This window comes from Torulaspora globosa, chromosome 2 (genome assembly GCF_014133895.1).
Source record: "Torulaspora globosa chromosome 2, complete sequence".
NCBI classification, from domain to species: domain Eukaryota; kingdom Fungi; phylum Ascomycota; class Saccharomycetes; order Saccharomycetales; family Saccharomycetaceae; genus Torulaspora; species Torulaspora globosa.
The window spans coordinates 821,797-844,626 of NC_050728.1; the positions used below are offsets into that span (position 1 = coordinate 821,797).

The 22,830-nt window shown below is 44.8% G+C and overlaps 10 protein-coding genes across 10 annotated transcripts; 5 read left to right on the forward strand and 5 right to left on the reverse strand.

Annotated features, from left to right (window-relative positions):
* Positions 1–42: 42 nt before the first annotated feature.
* Positions 43–8,400, reverse strand: TEL1 (DNA-binding protein kinase TEL1; the record flags this gene model as incomplete). Its single annotated transcript, XM_037282360.1, has 1 exon — positions 43–8,400. One exon carries the CDS (start codon positions 8,398–8,400, stop codon positions 43–45), a length of 8,358 nt encoding a protein of 2,785 aa, XP_037138255.1.
* Positions 8,401–8,578: 178 nt separating this feature from the next.
* Positions 8,579–9,212, reverse strand: RPL23A (60S ribosomal protein uL14; the record flags this gene model as incomplete). Its single annotated transcript, XM_037282361.1, has 2 exons — positions 8,579–8,950; positions 9,171–9,212. The coding sequence occupies 2 exons, from the start codon at positions 9,210–9,212 to the stop codon at positions 8,579–8,581; spliced, it is 414 nt and encodes a 137-aa protein (XP_037138256.1).
* Positions 9,213–9,721: 509 nt separating this feature from the next.
* On the forward strand, positions 9,722–10,390 carry SLX8 (SUMO-targeted ubiquitin ligase complex subunit SLX8; the record flags this gene model as incomplete). The annotated part of the gene is made up of 1 exon (XM_037282362.1): positions 9,722–10,390. The coding sequence occupies one exon, from the start codon at positions 9,722–9,724 to the stop codon at positions 10,388–10,390; it is 669 nt and encodes a 222-aa protein (XP_037138257.1).
* A 212-nt stretch (positions 10,391–10,602) lies between these two features.
* Positions 10,603–11,061, forward strand: SPR6 (Spr6p; the record flags this gene model as incomplete). The annotated part of the gene is made up of 1 exon (XM_037282363.1): positions 10,603–11,061. The coding sequence occupies one exon, from the start codon at positions 10,603–10,605 to the stop codon at positions 11,059–11,061; it is 459 nt and encodes a 152-aa protein (XP_037138258.1).
* A 129-nt stretch (positions 11,062–11,190) lies between these two features.
* On the reverse strand, positions 11,191–12,474 carry HG536_0B04480 (uncharacterized protein; the record flags this gene model as incomplete). Its single annotated transcript, XM_037282364.1, has 1 exon — positions 11,191–12,474. One exon carries the CDS (start codon positions 12,472–12,474, stop codon positions 11,191–11,193), a length of 1,284 nt encoding a protein of 427 aa, XP_037138259.1.
* A 188-nt stretch (positions 12,475–12,662) lies between these two features.
* On the forward strand, positions 12,663–13,445 carry HG536_0B04490 (uncharacterized protein; the record flags this gene model as incomplete). The annotated part of the gene is made up of 1 exon (XM_037282365.1): positions 12,663–13,445. One exon carries the CDS (start codon positions 12,663–12,665, stop codon positions 13,443–13,445), a length of 783 nt encoding a protein of 260 aa, XP_037138260.1.
* Positions 13,446–13,700: 255 nt separating this feature from the next.
* On the forward strand, positions 13,701–16,763 carry HG536_0B04500 (uncharacterized protein; the record flags this gene model as incomplete). The annotated part of the gene is made up of 1 exon (XM_037282366.1): positions 13,701–16,763. The coding sequence occupies one exon, from the start codon at positions 13,701–13,703 to the stop codon at positions 16,761–16,763; it is 3,063 nt and encodes a 1,020-aa protein (XP_037138261.1).
* An 86-nt stretch (positions 16,764–16,849) lies between these two features.
* CDC27 (anaphase promoting complex subunit CDC27) lies at positions 16,850–18,952 on the reverse strand (the record flags this gene model as incomplete). The annotated part of the gene is made up of 1 exon (XM_037282367.1): positions 16,850–18,952. The coding sequence occupies one exon, from the start codon at positions 18,950–18,952 to the stop codon at positions 16,850–16,852; it is 2,103 nt and encodes a 700-aa protein (XP_037138262.1).
* Positions 18,953–19,584: 632 nt separating this feature from the next.
* Positions 19,585–21,645, forward strand: TMN3 (Tmn3p; the record flags this gene model as incomplete). The annotated part of the gene is made up of 1 exon (XM_037282368.1): positions 19,585–21,645. One exon carries the CDS (start codon positions 19,585–19,587, stop codon positions 21,643–21,645), a length of 2,061 nt encoding a protein of 686 aa, XP_037138263.1.
* A 62-nt stretch (positions 21,646–21,707) lies between these two features.
* On the reverse strand, positions 21,708–22,229 carry LSM4 (U6 snRNA complex subunit LSM4; the record flags this gene model as incomplete). The annotated part of the gene is made up of 1 exon (XM_037282369.1): positions 21,708–22,229. The coding sequence occupies one exon, from the start codon at positions 22,227–22,229 to the stop codon at positions 21,708–21,710; it is 522 nt and encodes a 173-aa protein (XP_037138264.1).
* Positions 22,230–22,830: the final 601 nt, after the last annotated feature.

Consider the following 22,830-nt stretch of genomic DNA (forward strand, 5'->3'; position numbering starts at 1 on the left):
CTACGTTGCGCTTAAAATGCATTAAGATGACCGTGTAACAATCTAATAAAATGGTGACCAGCCCATATATACTAGAGATAGGTTCTGAGGATCTGACGCTTGTTGGATCAGCTCTTGAACGGTTGCTTCTACGCTCAGCCCATTACCAATCAGTTTTTCCTCGACGCCTTTCAAGGCCCTATAAGACTCCTGATTTTGCTCCTCCCCTTTCACCTTCGAATTAGAACTCTCGCTGTCGAAGCTTAGGCTGCTGTACTCTTGGCTTTCCTCTTCTAGCAGGTGCTTGTGTTTCTTAACGGGCGACATCACCCAGGAATAAAGAGGATCCCACTTCAGTATGTTCAAGACATGCATGACTTTTTCGTAGTTATCTCTCAGAACTGAATAAGTATGCTCACAACTTCTTCTGTAAAGTCCTTCGACTCCTGTGACACCGAACCCGTCGACTATATCCCTGGTTAACCTAAATGGGACCATCTCCGGTATTGGCAAAAGTCTTCCTTGGTCAAAAGCTATACCCAGATCGATGTGCGTGGGCTTACCAGTTTCATGATCCAGAAGTATATTGTTCAAGTGACGATCTCCGAGCCCCAGTATGTAACCAACGATGGATGTTGTAGCTATACCCTTAGTGTACGTTTTTTTGGCCTCAAACCATTGATCAGGATCAGGAAATGAATCGAAGAAGAAGTGTCTTAGCTGAGGTTTGATTTCCTCCGTCAGCTTGATGTAAATACGGAGCCTTTCGCTATTCGATTTCGTCTGAACCTTTTTCATTTCATTTCTGGCCTCGTTGAATGAAACCTTGTCCTTCGCATGTAAAGCTGTGAGAACTTGATGCAACGAGAGAGAATTTGTCACAAACTCAATAATACCGGCCCTTGGTCCGAGAGGAATTACAGTATAAGTACTGATCGTCAAATTTAGTTTACGCATTCGCTTCTCCCGTTGTAAGATGCTGTTCACCTGCTGGAAAACTTTCTCCATGATAGCGTCCTGGCGCAAGTCATCGTTACTTCCTTTCATCAAAACTTTGTGCCGGGACCCATCTGAGATAGTAAATGTGACGATTTTAGGCAGAGATAAACCAGTAACAGATATATCCACCATTTCTCCAACTGAAACAATATAAGGCCTTGGCACTTTTCCGTCACTCGAGCTTTTTATCTGCCATTTCGAGGTGGGTAGTGGTAATTTCAGATTGGGCAAAGTTTTAAGCCAATATGAACCAATTTTTAGATTTTGTAAGTGAATTTTCTTCGTTCCCTTTGGGCTCACTGATAGCTGAAAGTTTGCAAGCTCAACTGACATCTCACAGAACTCTTTCAAGGGTAACACATAGCTTCGATAATAGCTGCCATTGTCATAGGCTTGAAGCTCCGAGAGGATCTTATCTACAGCTTTAATCTTCTGCGGTATTATGGAATCGCTGGTAAAGGAATGATTCTCATAAAGTTTCATGCTCAAAACCGGGTATAAAGACTCATAAGGCAATTTGTACAGCACGCGCTTCATCGTTAATTGCAAGGGTTTTTGAAACTCCTTATCTTCAATTGATAATTTGGAGGCTATTTGGTTTACCCAAGGTAAAAATTTCCAGCTTGGTATCATGCCAATTTCCTTCTTGAGAAGTGAATTGATACTATCATCGCCGTCATGCTCAAACCACAGCCCACAAAACTTATCCAACACATCTCCGTCGTACTTGTTCGTGAAGACTAAAGTATTGATGAAATAATGAAGGGACCGCCATACAAATTGAACCCTTTGTACTAGTAAAGAGTTTAAAATCTCCCTATCGCTATTCAACTGCAGGAGCACTCGATTGTAATGCCTTCTGGCGTCTTTACGCTCGTTGCTAGACAGATTAGTTTTCTTGTGAATCACTTCCAAAGCGCGAGACTCTTGAGTACCTCGCTCGCATCTTTTTTGCCTTTCTTCAATTTGCCCACTATCTTTCATCTTCTTCACTTGCGTATGCAAGAAATTCGCTAGAACATAGAAGGTGTCAGCTCGAACCTCATGATCTTTTACGGTTGTCTCGAAGTCCTTGATATACTTTTCAAAAATAGCTGAGGCAGTTTCTAAACGGGACTTCGACGTCCAATTAACGAGCAACGCTCGGATTTCATCTTTTGAGACAGCCAACAAAGGACCGAGTGGCCCGCTGCCAGAGTCCTCTGGATGCTCTTCAAGCAAAGCCTTCAAGAGCGTAACCGGCGTTTTGCTGTCACCACTTTCCCACAGAGCCTTAGCAGATACATAGGATCCCAAAATTCGATAGACTGATGAAGTGTTCTCCGGTTGAAAAAAGCGACCAAACAAAATGGCATTCCTTAGGGCATCTTGAGAACATTTTTCTTGGATAGACAATTGCACGTTATTAACTAAAAGGGCAGCAGAGCATATCTTAACATTGTGCGCAGATAGAGATGACGCACTAAATTCTCTGTCCATTAAGAGCTGCGAAAGCAGAAATCTTGCCTGGATGTTCGACTTATAGTCCCTGAAGTCATAACTATGTAAAGCTCTCTTATCCAAGGCGAAAGAATTGTGAATAAAACCCATCATGCCTTCCGAAGATTTGAAATCCTCTGTCATTTGCTTCAATAACGCAATCTCCGCTATTGTTTCAGCCCACTCCAGCCTCTCCTCGAAAGACGACCTATTTCTTACCAATTCAACCATTGCATCATCAAGTATCCGTGAAGGCGACTGAACACCGGATGAGACTGATCTTAATGCAAAATACAGGCCTTTTTCCTTTGAGTCAATTACTTTTGGTACAGGTAGATCCCAATTTCCCAATTGTAGCGCCCATCTATATTCACAAAGCGTTTCTTCAAACGGTAAAAGTGTTGTACTTAGACGAGCCGCAACACCATATAGACCTTGGCATTCAGTTGTCTTCAACAAATTTAGCTTTTCAGACTTTCCGGTGTTCCAAAGTTGAGCATCTACCATGGCATTGCTATATAGGAAAGTTTTCCACGCTGTGGGTTCAATTTTGGTGGCCGAATCCAGGGCCTCTATCAGGGTCTGAGGTGCTGGTAAACCTGCAAGTAGATCAACTTCACCGAGGGCTTCATATATGAGCCGCAAGCCATCATGGTCCAGGTTTGATAAATCGCCCATATATAACATTTCGAAGATCATGTAGGCGGATGTTATTTGATCTGTCTTGAGTGCAGCTTCGTAAATTGCCTTCAAAGGGAGAATGGTGCAGCAAGATGTACAAAGCGAGTCCTTCAGTTTCCTTCCTGTCATTAGCATGTTCATAATACTTAGAAGTGAGTTGACCTTTTGCTTGGCTTCGAAGCAGACCACCAATCCCCCAACTTGAGAAAATAGAGCTGTAATCCAATTAGTGCTTGTTGGGTGATCGAAGCAAATAGCCAATCTGAAAAGTATTGGTAAAATCTTTTGGGCAAAAAAGGAAGAAGTTCTGCAAAGCGGATGGAATAGTTTGAGCTTAGGTATGCTTGGTGTGAGATGTAAAATCAATGCAGTATTGAATTTAGCCAGCCACTCTGCATACGAGATGGTCCTGTGCAGATAAGAGTCGGTGATAAAAGTATTCATGTCAGATAATAACCCCACTTCATTGTTAATTGACCAAAAATCAGAATCTGTCACAAACCAGCAATGGAGGTTGCATCTTGTGTAGCCGCCATTGTTGACTAAGATTGCTTTCTCATCGCCATAGGGGCCACCAGTGAGAAAGAGACCAACCATTGATGCGCAGAAGAGTCTTACAGCACATGATGCTAAGTTGGGAGGCATTTTGGCAATAGTGAGAAATTCCTTAAGAACACATTCGAGTGAGCCAAACTTATCGAAAAGCTGTTCGTAGTTTTCTCCTGAGAGTGAAGCAGGATCTAACATCACAGTCTTTAAGTCTTGCTCCGAAGTGAACGCCTTTAAATAGTAAGCCGTCCATAATTGGAAGTTTTCTGTAATAAAATCGGAAGCTATCTCATGTTTCAAAAGGTTTTGAACTGATCGAATTGAAGGCTTTTCGATATTAAGCGTATGGCTCGGCCTTTGAGCATGTCCAAGGAGCAAAGAGAGAAGGACGATCTTATCAACGCCGCAGTTTGTATGGCTCAAAATCTCGACCTTGGAGTAAACGTCTAAGCTCAACAGTTTTCCTTGAATTGCATCGTTGCAATACTTCACTGTAGTTTTCAAAACGCTAGCGGATTCTGCAAGCCAGTTCAAAACTTCTTTCAGAGAGTTGCTTAGTTCTCCTTTGAATCTTCGTTTGAACAGAAATAGTTCACAAAATAATGGAATAAACTCCTCACCGACTGTAAAGTCGTGTTCACGGCAAATGGTCAAAATGAACACAATTATATCAGCTGTCTCGTTGTGTAATTCAAGAGAGGCCAAGCATTTGCATAAAGGTGGCAGGAACGTCGGTAAGAAATCACAGGCAGATAAACCACTGTCATTAATAGCCAAAGTGAGCTTCATTTCTCGAAGATATTTTAGCTTCTCCGAGTAGTTGAATGATTTCTCAAGATCGCTAAGGATCGAGAGAAGGATAAAGTTGATTTCATCTTTGCAGAGAGGAGACTTTTGGACGAGTTGATGCAACAATCTTCCACCTACGTCGAGAGGTATATGAATTGAATGCTGGTACCTCATTACATTTGGGTGTGAGGAGTAAAGAAGCTGTAGTCTGGATCTACAATCGCTGCTCTTCCCGATAATCGTGCTCGTTTCATAGTTTGAACCCAGGTCAACAAATCGTAAAATCCACCTAAAAGTTAAAGTACGATTCTTCGTGGTTAAAAGAGGTTCTCCGGTCAGGTTATGAAAGAAATCATGTATATCTTCGTTCATGCCACCCTCTATGAAAGAGAGCGGAAAAACCAAATAATAATACTTCGTTAATAGTTGTTTCTCATTGCAACCTGTAATATTTGTTAACTGTTCTAGAATAGTAGGTTTCTGCCTTCTGGAAAAATAAAGTGCGGATAGCTCAGCGGCGTAGAGCTCCACAAACTGCGATAAATCCATAAAACCAAAAATCCGAATATCCCACACGTCCTCAATGGATTGGCCTCGCCAAAAGGACTCATCGAACCATAGAGAAAGAATATCGAATCTGAAAACGTCGAAGAGCTGGGTCGTATCATTTAGACCTGCGGTTAAGGCCATTTTCTTCAAAGCTGAGGCGACATAAACGCGGGTATGCTCAAAATGACTATATTGCATAAGATCTCTCATTGCCAAGCTCATGTTTAGATAGGACGCTGTCGAAATCTTCCACATTGCCAATGAGTAGAGAGCAGACATCTCGATACTTTGTTGAGGAATTTCAACTAAACTGCATATTTCCGAAAACAGTATGTGCTGATTCTTACTGCTTACTCTTATCATGTAGTCCATCATAGAAGAGAGCTGGCTTACCATATCTACAGCATTGAGCGCTTTAAGAGTCTTGGAATATGCGGCAAAGACACGTTGTTTGCCTCCTTTAATATGACCTCGAGATAAATCATGGGACTTGAGCATATGAAGAAGCAGCTGGGACAAACGCTTAATTGCGAGTCTACCGCTGACAAACGTATCCTCGAAGCGGGCAATCACCCAATCAAAAATGTCACTGCAATCCGCGTTAAGTGGATTGTCAGAGTTTTCAAGCCATACAGTACTAACAGACTCCAAAAATGAGCAAAGACAAAAGGCCGCAACGCTAGACGTATTGTAGTCGCTTTGTAGTAAATATTCAGAGAGAATTTCGGTGAATACTTGTAATTGATGCGTAACACTGACTGAGCTTTCCTTTTGATTCCCAATCCAGTTTATTACTGGATCGATGCACGATATGAAATCATCTGTCTTCAAACCGTTTAGAAAACCCATTAGACACTCCAAAATGTCCCCGAAAGAAATGGCTGGTTTGTGCTGTAGTACCTTCAAGAAGGCTCTTAGCGATAGGCTCACGAGAGATTCAACAGATGGATTCGTTGTGAAATTGTCTGCAGCGGCTTGATTGCTTAGGACGTCGCGCTCAAATGGGACGTCAAATTTCATTGCTTCTGGGTGTCGATTATCAATGCCCTGCAAAAGCAGTTGCTTGAAATCAGCTAAGATTTTTTCTATTGGTAGTTGCTCGAAAACGAAGTGAGCGATAGTAGGTGCTTCAAGGCGTAATATGGATCGGAAGAATATTGCAAATGCCTCCTTATCCTGTAATTTGATGCTGTTCAATACTGTGGAGGAGCCTTTTTTGAAATCCAGGACGTAGTTCGCATAGCGCAAATCTCCAGAAAGATACTCCACAAGACTGGACACTTGACAAATCCAGTTAAACTTTGCAATTGATGTAAGGCCGTTCTCTCCTTCTATTAATTCAAGTAAACGATACAATATTTCATTCAGGTTGACTTTTTCCGTGGTAATGCTATTAAAGTGTGTTTGTGGTGAACAAAGTTTGAAAGTCTTCCGTTCTGGTTCTATTTGAAGCATAAAAAAGCGCTCTTCCATCTGGCTTGTCCATATTGTGTATCTGTTCTGCCACATATTCTGGTGATAAAGGGTTGAAGAGGATTTGGTAACACAATCCCGTGGTCCAGTTGGCTTCCGATTGCACAACCATGCAATAAACTCATAGAAAAGATGCTGGTTCGACTGGAGTAAAATAATATGCTGCCACTTGGTCTCCACCCAGGTGACAATTTTGCGAGAAATAAACTCTAGTGAGAATGAGTCGATGTGTTTTCCATAATTTTGCAAATACTGCCAAAATTGAAAAGCCTCATTGCAAAGGAGTCCTGGGCCATTGACATCGGAAAGCTCGTAGACACTTGATATTTGGCTCAAAGTTGCTTTATCGGGCACAATAAAGCTTGAATGCTTCATGACACATGAAAGAAGAGTACAAGCCACGGAACACAGTTCGGGCTGCTTGATAAGCGGAAGGCAGAGCTTGAGTATTCTATTCAAGCTATTTTCGATCTCGATCTGCGCAAGGTTGGATTGAGTGAAAAGAGGAGTTAGGGCCACACACGCCCATTTGATGAGATTGACGTTTTCGAATTTTTGCTCGATGGCGCTCTTGAGATCTAAGATGTCATTAGCGTCCAGATCTTGTAAAGCTGCTGTAAAAGCCGCCATTTGTAGACATACTAGCTGAATATCTGCATCAGATGCCTGAAGACCGTTGAGGAGAAAGGATAGCATGCTCTGAGAATTGCGTAAAATTGATGAGAGGCTAGGTTCGCATTTGTGCCTCTTGAAAAGGCCCTCACCAAAAGTCTCTCTTTGTAAAAGTTTAAAGTAGGATATTGAAAGCCTTGTGATGCTCAGAATGCTTAGCCCAGGTTTAGCGTCTGCTCCTTCTTTAAGCCGAAAGTCTCCTAGCTCCAGGAAAGATTCTTCCGTGCCATAATCATTAGAGAATTCTAAGCTGTCAGTTGAAAACCAAGAGGCTTTGCATCCTGTAAGTCTTGTAAGAAGATATTCTCGGCAGATGCCATGAAGCGAATTACCACTGCATTCAGCTGCCGCTCCTTCACTACCGATCATTGTAGGTATATTGTGAACGATAAGTTCGCTAGCGAGGATATCCAAGTAGCATAGCTCATCCTGGATATCTTCATTAGTGGATACATTTATCGCAATGACATGTTTCCAAGTTTCTTTCACGAGACGCAATGCGTCGAGGATATTCAAGCAATGCGTCTTTATGATGAGATCATTAATAATAGAAAGAACCAATCTTGTGTTTGAGTTTACTTTCTCATTTCGTCGCAGATATTTCATCAAAGTCCGGTATATGGCTTCTCGTACCTGAGTTAAGCCAACACAATCTACACTCAGCAAACTGTTCAAAATCGAGATCAGGTTGGAAATATTTCTATCCGTCAGTGATACTTCTAATCTTTGATCAAGATATGAACAGACAACGTTTACCAACGAAATCCACTGATGCAATACCATCTTTAATTGAAATAATTTGCTCTTTATCAGAGCATGCAAAGCGAAGGTTAAATGAACCGAAATAGGTTCTATCAAAGTGTTGGAACCCTCCGCTACCATAAGCTCTGGTAGAACGGTCAATAACAGCTTCATTGTCTTAACCTTAAATCTTCCGCAAGTCTTCTCAATGAAAAGTCTCAGAACGTAAGCCACCAATGACAGTCGATTCTCAGTTAACGACAGTTTCGAAGCGTTAGCATCATCCGATGCAACCAAGAGACAGTACTTCCGGCATTCGGAATCAAGCAGCTCAATTAGAGTCTCGCAAGTGGAAGCCAGTGTTTTCGTTGGTATCAGATCAGGGGATTGTTTCAGGACCGACGTCAGTTCATCCAGGGCGGCATTTCGTTCCCTGGTCTTACTGGAACCCAGGTTGCTCAAGGTGTTGAAGACGGGGATGCTTGTCATTATTCCATGACGTCCAAACAGCCGTTGAAGTTTTGCGGATATGCAAGCTCATCGTCTATCTTGCTTAGTTGGAAAAATGATGTAACTCAGCAACGGGAACTTGCATCATTCTCGTTTCTTGATATTAAAAACAATTAAATTCCTCCAAGTATATACTCTAATAAGATCTTTGCAGAATTTAAACAACAACACCAGAGTTGGAAGCAACTCTTGGCCACAAATCAGCACATTCCTTACCGACTGGACCAGTGATAGCGGAACCCTTCATCTCACCCTTAGGGTTGGCGATGACACCAGCGTTGTCCTCGAAGTACAAGTAGACACCGTCCTTTCTTCTCCATGGCTTGGATTGACGGACAACAATAGCTTGCATGACCTTCTTTCTCAATTCTGGCTTACCCTTCTTGACTGTAGCGATAACCATGTCACCCAAAGAGGCAGCTGGCAATCTGTTCAATCTGGAACCAGAACCCTTAACAGCAATGATGTACAAGTTTCTAGCACCAGAGTTGTCAGCACAGTTTATGATAGCACCAACTGGCAAACCTAGCTATTCCAACATATCACGCCGTAGCGATGACATCAATTGTTAGTAATCATTCAGTCAAGTGGCAATCGAGCATCGATGACAGCTTTTTCAGACGAATTCGATCCTGCTCCACCGCGGGACAAGGCAACACTGTCCACTTCGAACAAGCTCTCAAAACCCACCATGGTCCAGGGATCGCCAAAATCTATCATCTAGTCGCAACTCTCAATCCCTAACATACAGAAATTCTGAATTTCGTACCTTGAGCACCGTTACCTGACATTGTTGTTGTATATGTGTGGTCTTGCTGAGCTCTCTAGAAGGAAGAAACAGGTTTCCAAAAGAACTGTTAAAAAATACCAACGCTAAACGCTAGTGGTAGCTAATTCACCTCCTCCTTACCCGTATACCTGATGCAACAGCTACTGCCAGCGATGCCCTGTCTCCATCCTGGTCGTCCAGATTGTCAAACTCACCAAACCTCGCTTGGGTTGATCTGCACAACTCAGTGCGTCGCTTTCGCGCACGCTTGCTGACGACGCGTCTCGCTTCTTCAAGAAAAATTTACCGATTTCAGGGTGTACTGGTTTACGTATTCTTAAAAAAGGTGTTTGGGTTTTTTCCAAGAAAGCAGTCCCGTTTATTCCTCTAGAAAAATTCGGCAAATTTTCAAAAATGGTCGGAAGACTTCGGCGTGCAAGCAAAATCCTCCCAAATTACTATGGCGCGCATCAAATATTACCACTAGTCGCAGCATCCGATATTTAATTTCAGATAGACTTATCGGTTCCTATGGTGATAGACGATGAGAGGGGAGTTATAAACCGTGGGGAAAAACGCCTAAGAGAAGAAGACGACAGCGAGCTCACTACGGATATCTCGCAGGTGGAAGAAGATCAAGATGAGATAGATTCTCAATCAGATGGCTCTGTGAGAGTTATCTCTGAACGCGGCAGAGTGGTTGGTGACGTTGGCGAAGATGACGACGATGATTACGATTACCTCATGCAAGCTCTGAATGAGGCAAAAGAGGAACAGGAAGTTGGGGACTCGAAGCGTAGTTCTGAGGAGACTACTGATGTTGAAAGCAAAGGCTCTTCTGCTTTGAAACCGAGAACTATGGGGGGACAGTCGTCGGAGATGGAACCGATAGACTTGGAAGCTGAAATTGAAGAACAACAGGCCGTGGAAGAAATCACGGATGAACCTGAACCGTCGTCAGCCACAAAGGTATACAAAGCTGTGAGGGATTACCAGTGTCCGATCTGTTTGGAGCCTCCCGAGAATGCGTCTATAGCTCCTTGCGGTCACATTTTTTGCGTTGCCTGTCTGTTTCGAATGGTGAATAATTCAAGAGGTCAGAGGAAGACTGGTCTCTGTGCTCTGTGTCGTAAGGAGATCCAGTTTCGTCAAGTGAAAATAGTCATTCTTAGGAAAAAGAGAGTTAGGAAGGGATCTTAGCGGTGCCAGCTGTCGAATCGGCTCTGGGTTGCACAGCGGGCCTGACGGCCCGCTCGCGCGTTAACGTTGTGATGACAGAAATTTCTTGCTTAACTAGCACAAAAGTACAAGAGAGTGATAGTTGCTTAATTCGCGCAGCCCGTTGCTTGGGTTCTATTCTGATAAAATAGCATTTCTTCTGTGGTGTTTCAGCCGACGTTTGAAACCGACCAATGGATCTGGTCTTCCTGTCTCCGTCATCATACCGGATTTGTCATACTGAAGATAGCCATTTTGCAAAGGACGATGGTTGTCTCCTGACACCGACTTCGCGAGTAGTTCAATTCAAGTCAGCGGCAAACAATGGTTTCACTGTATCGAGAAGGAACAGGAAACGGAAACGTAGGCTGCTGGGAAGAAGACCCAAAAAGACGCATCTATGGTGTTTTAACATACGTCAAAGGAAAAGCAAAAGACCTAGACCTGTGCCTAGTGTATTTCTATCAGGAGCCAATTTAGTTAGGTTCGGTGCGTTTTGCGGGATTCGAGATAGCAGAGCCACAAGGTGCTCTTTGCGGGGAATAAGACACGGCCTCTTCATCAGAGCCGGAACAAGATGCGCTTGCGCTTCGTACACACTATATCCTAGCCCGCTGGTGTGTCTTACCCAGCCTATCGTAACCGAATCTTAGGTCGATTGGCGGCGTAATCTTTACGGCTCCAGCCGGCTCGTGGACCTGTTCTTCGCGATTCCATTTCTGTAAACGTTCTTACTAATATTTAACGGTTGATAAAGGTTCACCGAAATTCACGCGAGTCGCTCAAGTTATAACGTTGCTTACCGACCAGCTTCTAGCATCTCGTATCCTATCGTTTGGGACATCCTCCGCGTAACCATCCATCTCTGGACAACCCTTGCTATTAATCCCCTCGTTCTCCTGAGTGCTCCTTCGTTGCTGGGACGATTTCCGACTCCAAAGTTGTTTCTTTTCCAAAAACTCTCGCTTATCCATGTGCTCATAGTTCGTCGCACTTTGACCAACACTGCTCCCATCTCCCTCTGTGCTTCCCAAGACTTGTCCAATTCTGTGCTTATCATAATAGTCGCTTTCCAGCTCGTTTAGTCGGAGAGCCTGTAAATCGATTAGACATATCCCTTTCTCATTCTTTGCCCATCCATTCCCCCCCTGAAGGATGTCTTCAACACACTCTCTAGGCGTGAATTCGCCAGGTCTTGGATCCCAAGGCAGTTGGAATGTCTTCTGGTAGAGGCTATCAACCAGGGGACTCATGGAAGCCGATATAAAGTTCTTCGACCTCTCTGTAGAAGCGAAGCTGCTGCCTACGGTCTTTCGTTGGCCCATGCTAAACTTGTTTCTCAATGGCGACGACACTGAGGGCTGGAAGGCAGACGAAGTCGACGATCCCATATCAGAGGAGTCATCCAAAATATCATTAATACCCGACCGCAGAGCCCCAGGTACCAAACTCCTGGACACCAGGAAATCTCTGTAACTTCCTCTTATCAGTTTAATCTGTACCATGACATTCAGGATCGAATTCACTTTGGACTTCTTCAATAGAAACCGATTTGTCGTTGCCTGCTCGTCTTCTCTCACGTACTCCGCAAGGTTGAGGCTCACCATACCCAAAAGCAGCTTACCAGTAGCTTTCTGAGTATAAACATTGTTTGGGCTGCTTTTCGCAGGGTAGGACCCTGAGTTTGACCTTCGAGGCTTATTTCCCTCACTATCTGACAGAAATTCGAAGAATACCTCCAGCAACAGTACCTTGGATATTAGTTCTCTATTTCTATCCACCTGCATTTTGATCTGGAGCGGTCTTTCGAATTCGTAATTCCATCTGGCACGATGGTTTTCCACCATGATCCTAGGCGTTGCGCCATGGCTCTGATTCATAACGTGGATCTCTTCCCCATTCGAATCTACAATCGGGCCTGATGTCGAAGTTCCGGTTCCCTCCTTCAAATGCCACTTGACATAGCAATACCCTGAAGACTGCGGTATATTGATAAGCTCATTGATTCGTAAAGTCAGAAGGAATTTTGGTTTCTTGCTTTTATTCTTTCCGTTCAATAGCGGCATTGCTCAACACAAGACCACCTGGATGGGTTACCAGCACCTCAATGACCTGTTAACTGAACGTCCTTCTTCAACGGAATCAAGGTACCGTGAGATAAGGCCTTGTGCAATCGCTTCTGACGGATATTACTACTCTTCTTTGACTGCTTTGGAAGACAACCTTCAAGAGCCAACGAAGCTGATGGCTATCCATGGGATCGCTCTCTGATAGTTCCAGCAGACGCAGGGACTGGCTCGTAAGCGAGGACGATAGCGAGTGTTTCTTGAAGCCGGCCAAGTTCTCGCAAGATGACATCAACGTCTTCCACAACGCCGAAGCGACAGTCGCCAGTGATGGTTTACTGCAATTGCAGAGAATCTGTGACAGCCTCCAACAGGATAACGTTTTGATCACCGACCGCGTCTCTTTCGGCAAGAGGATCTGGGACTTGCATACCTACGAAGAGGACCCGGCAGCGTTCCCGATCCAAAACGTACCGATCAAATGCAACATATTATCCAGCATGTCGGAACTGCTCCGCAACCGTCGACACGACGACCTGTCGGACGACTCAATGGAAAAAGTGGCGAAAGTGCTGGACTATCTCCGAAAACTTTCAGAGGCAGCAGTGTTCAATGACGCCTCTAAGCCGCCCAAAGCGGTCGAGAGGGTGCGAACACTAGACCCGTCTCGCTCGAGAAGACCGATGTCCGGTTCGTTTTCCCACAGGAAGTCCAACCGGCCCAGTGCTGCCGCTGGCGGGCGAGCCAGCGGCCAGAAGGGCAAGGAGCTGAGCATTGATAACATCAGCAAGTTCCACGAGTACAAGCCCCTCATAGTCTCGCTTCACTCCAGATTGAAGCTACTCGACCAGAAAAACCGCAGAAACGATCTCATCTTCGACTTTGTGCTGCACAATATATGTAAATTCATTCTTGATGACTGCAAATTGCTGCTGATCGACTACATAGAGAGGGAAATCCTGAATTTATAGCGCTCAGATCGTTGATCTCATCAACAGTCAGGTTGAGCTTCAGCTCGTGATAAAGTACCGGTATTAAGGTGAAGAATGCTATACAGAAAACCAGTCAGTAAACAGTTGTTAAAGCCACATATCAGAGACTGATTAAGCAAAGTAGAGGTTGCCTGGTTTGATTCCTGTCATCGAGTTCGAAAGTTGCGTGGCATACAGGCTGTATAGAATCACTTACTCTGTTAAGAGACGGGAAGGAGCATTATAACATTCGCGATGAGTGACAAAAAGATACCCAGGCTCTCGCAGCTGGATACTAGGATTACTAGTGGCTCCTCGGATGTTACACCGAACAGTATCCAAAGTGCTTACAGCACTAGTAGCACGAAACAGTTTCCGGCTTATATTGCCATCAATGAATATACAAAAAGGATGGAGGATGAACTGGATATGAGACCTGGAGATAAGATCCAAGTGATAACAGACGATGAAGAGTACAATGATGGGTGGTATTATGGACGTAATCTACGGACCAATGAGGAAGGACTGTATCCAGTTGTTTTCACGCAGGAGATTAGTCTCGAGCAGAAACCCTCTATTATGAGAGCCAAATCGACCAAGAGAGTGGTCAGTTCGGGCAATGGAAGTACGTCAAACTTTTCGGCAATGTCACAGAATGGCTCTGCTAGCGAGCTTCCGACACCGCAGCCTCTGGAGATTGCAGCGCCAGTGACTGTGAGCACGAAGAAGCCGATAGATAGGAAGATCTCTCTCAAGACGACTATGAGTGACATAGATAGGGCCTTAGAAGAGCTGAGATCTAATTCTGTGGAACAGTTGGAGAATGCTATCCATAATACGACGCATGATACGATACACTCCACCACAAAGGGCTTGAACACTTCAGGGTCTCTTGGCAGATTGGCAAGCTCGACGTCGGCTAAATCTTTGTCTAGCGAAGCCCTCGCTGCAGATTCAAGCAACGGTATCGATGCCAGCGAGCTTGATCCGTCAATGGCGGCTACCTGGACTCCTCAGCAAGTGACGGCATATTTCATCATGTCTGGTTTCGATGTTCAGTCGTCTTCTCGCTTTCAAAAACATAAGGTTTCAGGCGCTATCTTATTGCAACTTGAGTTGGCACACCTGAAAGAGCTAGAAATCGACTCATTTGGTACAAGATTCGAGATTCACAAGGAAATCGAAGAACTTCGAAAAGCTGCAAGTGGCTCCCCTAAAGTTGCTTCCAAGACACCTGAAGACGATGGTCAACTCATGCCTCCTGCATTTTTAAATCAAGGTCCTACGTATCGTGGCCACGTCAGAAAAGTCTCACAATCACTGGATGATATACCCAGAGACTCTGCGTCATTAAGTGCAGGTTATCTTGAACAACCGAAAGCCAGCATGGGACACCTGCCAACTTCACTTGCTGAGACAATGAGACGCCATAATTCGAAGTCTCGCCAGGAAGTTGAAGATGAACGTTTATTCGTTTCGCCCAGAAAGGCGCCCAAACCACCCTCTTATCCTAGTCCCGTACAACCTCCTAGATCGCCTTCGGTTGCAAAAGATGCTGCCATCTATGGTCAAAGATACTCGCCGCCAACCATCTATGAGAAAGTAACCTCAAATACTTTGGAACCTCCTGACGTTTTCAAGTTTCCTTCAACTAATAGTCCAGACCTAAAAGCTAAACCCGGTTTCTCATTTGGAGGGAAGTCATCCAGTACTTCATCAACACCGACAAGAGACAGTCAGCCAAGCGGAGCAGCGGGTTCCACGCAAGGTGCTGGAAATTATGCTGGTAACCGTAACTCAGTCATTTATTCAGCTCATAAGAAGACTATGTCAGGAACGTCATTCGTGGACTTATATAATCGGGTTTCGATGTTGTCGCCTACTTCTCAGAATGCCCGTGAGCAGAGTCTGGCGCCTGCTGGCGATGTGAACGATGTTAGCGATGAGTTACCCAATGGTAGACCATCGTCTAGTGTTTATGCTGGTCATTCAAGAAACACATCTGTAGCTCGATCGAAACAGCCGTCTCAGGATCTGAAGAAGCACAGAAGGGCTTCTTCTTTGGTTTCCTTCTTCTCTGGAAAAAACGACGAAAGAAGTGCCTCACCCATGCGCAACAAATCTGGCGCCACGAATTCGCATGCTCATAGTAGAAGGAACTCCTTCATTTTGAGTCCTTTCAGGCAACCATTTTCTGAATCCGCGCATGTTACGCCCTCAGGGAAGAGCTTTTCAGCTAGTAACACACCTCCTCCAGGAGTTTCCATTTCGCCAAGTAAGACCAAGAGCGGCTCCAAAGATGAATCGAAACGAAGATCAGTTAGCGCGAAGGAATCATCGAAGGACGCCTTTGACAAGAAGAAAAATGCATATGCTGAGGATGATAAAAATAAGAGGTCAGTCAGTGATGCTGTGAAGAGTAAAGGGATGCGTAATATGGCCACTCGAAATCAAGGCAAAAAGCAAACTTCCGCTTTTATGGAAGGAATACGTAACATCAGCGTAAAGGATGCAATGATGGACGCAGATTGCTCTGGGTGGATGAGCAAGAAGGGCAGTGGGGCAATGGGAGTTTGGAGGACGAGGTTTTTTACTCTACATGGTACAAGATTATCATACTTCGGGAGTACCACTGACACGAGAGAACGAGGTCTGATAGACATCACGGCACATTGTGTCGTGCCAGCAAAAGAAGATGACAAACTTGTTTCTCTCTATGCGGCCAGTACAGGAAAAGGTCGCTATTGTTTTAAACTGCTTCCACCGCAGCCCGGCTCGAAGAAAGGCTTGACTTTCACGCAACCCCGAGTTCACTACTTTGCGGTGGATAGCAAGGAAGACATGAGAGCTTGGATGGCCGCCCTAATCAAATCAACCATCGATATTGATACCTCTGTGCCAGTAATTAGTTCATGCGCCACGCCTACCGTCTCGCTAAGCAAAGCACAAGAAATGCTCACACAAGCACGCGAAGCAACACGATTAAGAGAGCAACAAAGATATCTAAATGAAGAGGACGAGGATCAGATGTTGTGGGAAAAACAGCAGAACCCGAAGCAACAACCTAATGTCGCGGACGACACCTACCGCTATTCCGATGAAGAGGCTTTGGCGTCTGCTGTCAATCTCTCATCGAATGCAAACACAACGGTTAGTTCAAATGGTTTTGCAAGCCCGTACTTGTTAGCTTCTGGTGTTTTATCGCCGCATGCTACGTCTGATGTGGGCAGGTTCCAAGAAAAGACCCCAGAGTCAAGTAATGTCGATGAGATTAACTTGTCATCTGAGACCGCCAATATTATAAGTCAAAAATTTTAGTTATAAGACGTCAATTGAAGTCAACGAAGTGGAAGGGCTACAATTGTTTATAATCTTATATTGCTGTATTTATAACATCTAGGTGCTCATTCAATAGAATGACACTTTTCCAGGGCATCGATAATCAGCGGATTACCTTTTGGATCCAAATTCATCGCAACTGTAAATTCTTTCACCGCATCCTTCTTTCTTCCCATAACCTGGTACAATTGACCTAAAAGGAAATGTACTGTAGCCTCATCGGGGGCTAGTTTTGATAGCTCCTCAAAATTCTCCAGCGCTGCACTATATCGGGCCATAGAGTACAACAGGTGAGCTTTCTTAAATTTCGCCAGCGATGAGCTCGGCTGTAGGTCACAAGCCAATTCATAGTACTGCAGGGCTTTTTCTTGATACGATAGCTTTTCAAGTGCCACACCACAACAGCAGATCAAAATTACATTGACGGGATTAATATTTCGAGCCTTCTCGAAAAATAACAGAGCCCGATCATACTGACCTAATTTCATGCAACACATCCCCAACCCATAATAAGCATTGTAATGCTGTGGATCACAAGCAAGCGCTCTTCGATAGCAGTTTTTTGCCGTATCTATTGAGTCATTGGATGAATGCTCATGCCCTTGCAAAGTGTGAGCATATGCGAAATTGTAATCTAACTTGGTCGCTTTCTCAAAATACTTAATGGCACCTTCATGGTTTCTTTGAAGGGAGTAAAAGTTCCCTACGCAACACCATGTCTCTGGTTTATTCGGCAACATCTCAATAAGCTCACTCGATAGATGTGCCAGTCTAACACTGTCTTGCAAGTGCCAAAGCAAAGTAGAGAAAATTTCAATGTCTTTGGATCTCGTTGGTTGCAACTTTCTCAGCTGGGTGAAATGATTAAGGGACTCATCATAGTTCAAGATTTCGAAGTGTAGTTTGCCTAGTTGGGCTTGACACCAAGGCATCTCATCCTTTATATGAGCGGGCAACCGATTCTCCAAAATCCTTATGGCCTTGTAGGAGTCGTACTGAGATGAGGCCTTCAATATTCGCGCAAAAGTTAGGATGAGATCAGGTAAGGAGTAGGTTGAGGACGAAAGGACAGGCAAGGCCGCGGAAGTAATACCATCCTTTTCTGATCTGTAGGTCGCTGATGGTATAGCCTCAGCACGTTTGTGACCAGTGCTCCGCGAAAGGGTGTTTGTTCTTGGGGTCTTGAAGTTAGCTGTGTGCAGAAGTTTTGATGGCGGTGTCGTCAACAGCTTCGATCTGTTGGTGGGTTTCACCGCGGGTTGCTTTGTCGGCGGTGGTGAGGAAAAAGCGCTCGTTGAAACAATTACATTGGCCTTATTTAGCGTTGAACCGGTAGGTTGACACTTAATGGATGTGTGGTGAGGAGGTAGGTGACTGGGCTGCTGCTGGGAATTCTGCTTCGGCACGGTGTTCAGATTGATTGATGAAGATGAAGATGATCCCGCGGATAATTGGTTGTAGCTCTTGTAGGGCGTTGCTGCAGGATTGTACGGTTTTGAAACGTTGAACCTCGTTCTGAACCTGGGACCTGTTGGCTGGGTCTGTTTCGTCATCAAAGAGTAAAGCCGCTTCAAGTCGATGGTTGCTCTCATCGCACATAGAGAAGTATAAGCCTCCCAAAGATAGGGATCCGCTTTTAGAGCGTTAGAGTGAAACAGAGCACTTTCCGGTGTCCTTTCGAGTTTAAAATTCAGCTTTCCCAGAAGACAATTGATTGTCGCCACCGTTGGCATGCTGATTAAGTTACTACTCGAACTCACTGCTTTTTTATTCAGAATGCTGAGTAGCACATCAACGGCGTCCTGTAAATCAGTATCTAGCTCTAGGCAGCATCTCGCATAGATGTACCCGATTCCCATGTGATTCGATTCTTTGAAATCATTACTTATTCTCATCGCTGTACTATGTTCACCCTGCAAATATAGCGACAACGAGTAAAGATAAACAGAGTCCAAACGATGTATGTGGTTCTTCTCCAGAGGACAACACTCAGCGAACAGTAATTCAGACAAAAAAACCGCTGTCTCGTAATTCAGCTGCAGTATAGAATGCTGGATGCAATCTTGCAATTTAACGATCGTGTTCAGAGTGGTTACATCCGTGGTTAAGTCGTCCGCGTTCATCGTGGCATCGCCATTACCGTTATTGTTGTTGTTGCTGAACAACATTTCCAAAAAACCCCGCCGAAATCTTTTCCAGAAGGCAAACCAGACTTGGATGACGGCTTAGACAGCGCAACAGACGCTATTGGCAACAAAGCTTTGCTACTACTCGGTCTACCATCCTATCTCATCTGATCCACAAATCGGTACAACTTTGATATACTGCAGTAGCTCCCGTTACCCGGATTCCATCGATACCTTATAACTTCGCCAATAAGCGCACCAGCAGGGTCTCTTCGGGCCCTGTGTCAACCAATGGGCTATGTTTAGGGCCCTTTCCATCTCCAGGGTCACGATCTGTCCAACTCGGCTCAATTCTCGATTTTGGAGCATTTCAGCCGGTTTTGGCCGCTTTTTTTCCCGCTAAACGCAACTCCCACCATTATATCACTTTGATGTAGCCGAATCTCAGCATATCGTCGCTTATTTGCCCATTTAACAGCTCCGATCTGTCTGAGCTGAGAACCCTGGCAACGGGAACTAGCATCTCTAGGTAATTACAGTTGAAAAATGAGAAAAAAAAGTGACAAAAAGGTGCAACAAGTCTATAAGTTAGGCTTTGTCGTTCGTTCAGCTGGATCAATTGGTTTATTGGCCAAGGTTTGAAGCCATTACAGTGACAATTCAGGGCTTTCAGGATGATATTGACAAAGAAGCGAGTGTGGGGGTACCTGACAATGCTGCTGATATTTGTGATGATATTTAGGAATTCAGCATCGTGGCGACATTCTGCAGGTGATGACAAGGTTGGAGGCGGTTGGCTGAAGCCAAATCTCTACAAATGGGGCGACAGTGTGGAGCTTATTGTGAATAAGGTAGAATCGGACTTAACGCAATTGCCGTTTGGTTACTACGATCTGCCGTTTACTTGTCCTCCGACAGAGGGGAAGAAGCCGTTGCATCTTTCTTTGAGTGAGATTATCAAGGGAGATCGTAAGTGGGAAAGTGATTACAAGCTGTGGTTCGGACAGGACTCCGCTTGCGAGGGCCTATGTGCAAGAAAAACTACTCCTGAGGGAATGCGTAGAGCCAGAGAGCTGGTCCGGGATGGCTACGTGGTTCAGTGGTTGATTGACGAAGAATTGCCCGCGGCAACTACTTTTATTTCGACAACAGATCACAAGAAGTATTATGCGTCCGGATTCCCTCTTGGGTTTGTTGATCCCGACACGGGGAAGAGTTATCTGAATAATCATGTCATGCTAGTCATTCGCTACAACGCCGTTAACGGGGACACTTTCAGTATTGTGGGCTTCGAGGTTTATCCCAGGTCGGTCTCAGATCAGCATTGTCCCGGCGCATCGAAAGACTATGACCAGTACGAGATAGTGATCCCTGAGGACGAAAATGAGCTTACTTATATCCCGTTCACGTATTCCGTTTACTGGCGAGAAGAGTTCAACGTGGACTGGTCGCATAGGTGGAATTTCTTCCTGAACAGCGGGGAGATCTCAGAGGGCTCATCTGTGAAATTTCATTGGATGACGCTCTGCAACTCCGTTGGAATTGCATTTTTGATCACATTCATAGTCGTTGTTAATCTGATCAAGGTTTTGAAGACTGGTTCCAGCAGGACAAATGATGACTTTCAATTTACGTTCGATGATGATGATAATGTCGATTCCATTTATGCGGTGGCCCGGACGTGGCTCTCACAGACCGATTCTTCATCTTGGAGTTTGAGGATGCACACCATAGCTACTTCCGTTGGAGTGCATTTCCTCTTCACCGTTCTCGGTTCATTGACGATTTCATGTTCTTTGAATCGATTGCATAATATCAGAAACTCCGTGGTAACCATGGCTGTATTCTGTTTCGTGATCGGGGCATTTATGGCATCATATGTCGGTACGAGGCTGAGGATCGAATATCATTCATTTAGGAATGAGGCTTGCGGGCACTACCGTGCTTTCGCTGTGCTATGTGGGTCAGCCTTACCTGGCTTGGTTACAATCAGCACTCAGCTTCTCAATAGCATAATTCGCCTCCAGGAATCTTCAAGCGCGCTTCCCTTCCGTACCGTTATGATTTTCATCTCTATCTACTTTGCCAACTGCATTCCTCTTAGTTTGCTAGGCGGTGAAGCAGCTTATCGCATGTATCGGAAGTGCGGTGCAAGCTTCGCAATCCCATCAGCTTTGCGTATGAGAAACAGTTTCAAGCCGCTCAAGGCTCCAACGTGCAGGACTGGCAGCCTCTCGATGAAGAACGTTCGCGCAAAACTGACCTTTGGCTCGATAGCCGTTCTCCTGTGTGGTCTGTTCCCATTTGCCATCATCTACGTGGAGATGCAGTACATCTATAAGTCGGCCTGGTTAGAGAAGACCACGTTTTACCACTTCTACGGATTTCTGTTGGCTAACATCCTGATGCTGTGCGTAGTTGTCTGCGAGATATCGCTGCTTGGATGTTATGTGCTGATGAAGATGAACAAGAAGGATAGAAGGATGACCACCAGCAATAGCTGGAGGTGGAATTGTTTCCTTATGGGAACCAGTTGCGCGTGGTACATGGAGCTCTACACGCTCTACTATCTTTTCCACACCCTGAACATCACTGGCTTTTCGTCGATCTTTATCTCGGTGTCATACAGTCTCATCTTCAACATCATGGCCGGAATAGGCATGGGTTCGCTTGGTTATCTGACTTGCTGCTGGTTTGTGAACAAAGTGTACCGTACCAAATACATGACGGCGTAATGGGTAATGATATTAAATTAACTGCATTTAGTTAGTATACATAATTGGGGACAAAACTCAAATTAAAACTCGATGTTCCCGCTGGGCGAGTCCCGCTGCGGCTGGTGCTGCTGAACGTAGCCACCCATCCCGCCGTTACCGGGCCTATTTTGGTGGTACGAGCGACGAACGCTCCCACTATTATAGTTTTTCTTGTTCTGACTTGCGCCCCGCTTGTAGTTCCCGCCGCTCCCAGAGCCACCGCTGCTATATCTGTTGCCCCTTCTGTAGTGACCACCGCTGCCGCCACCAGAAGAGCTACCTCCGCTACTTATCTGTTGCTTGACCTGGTCGATCACCCCGTCCTGCAACTTGATATACTTGATATAAGTACCCCTCAAATAGATTTCCTTGCTCTTGACAATCTCCTTCTGAGCAGCAATATTACCGCTGTTCCCTATTGTATCGTATTGGCTTACATTCGACAGCGTCAAGTTCATCCAGTTGTCCACGTTAACCAATTCCCCCTCGACAATCTCACCATTTTTCAACTCCACACTCATCTGCTGACCTTTGGCGTTTGTCAGCAAGTATAAAGGCAGCATTATCACCTACAATAGCTGGCTGATACTCTAGTCAACTAACCATCCAACGGTACAACACCTCCATCTAACACAATACCTCCAACTATATACATCCCCATACTACGCAATTTTCCAATTCCCCTGTTACCCGCCCATCTAAAAAATTAAGTCACGTGACATTTTAATTTTCGTCCGGAGTGATTACGGTCATGTGATTTGAAACGCGTAAATTTTTGTCCTTTTTTTTTTTTTTACGCGTCACCGCCCTTTTTTTTTTCGGTTTCGCGCGCCAGCCAGCGGATCTCTTTTAACTGCTTCGGGCAAAAAAGGCGGTCGTCAGGATAACGCCTCGTTGGGGCTAGCAAGTAATACCAATAGACACATTATCTTGATCTGTTTATACTAGAGGAAGTATCTGATCCTCATTCAGTTGATGGATGGAATTGTTGAGGTTGTGTTCGGTGTGAGACTAAGTGGCTTAATCGATCATTGCTAAGCGGATCAGTGTTTGTTGTGAAGAGAAATAAAAATTTTGATTTTCTATAAACTTTTCTTCTAAGTTCAGGTTACGTTGAACTACCTGGTGGTTGTGTGTGGTTGTTTGTCGCTGATCGGTTGTACA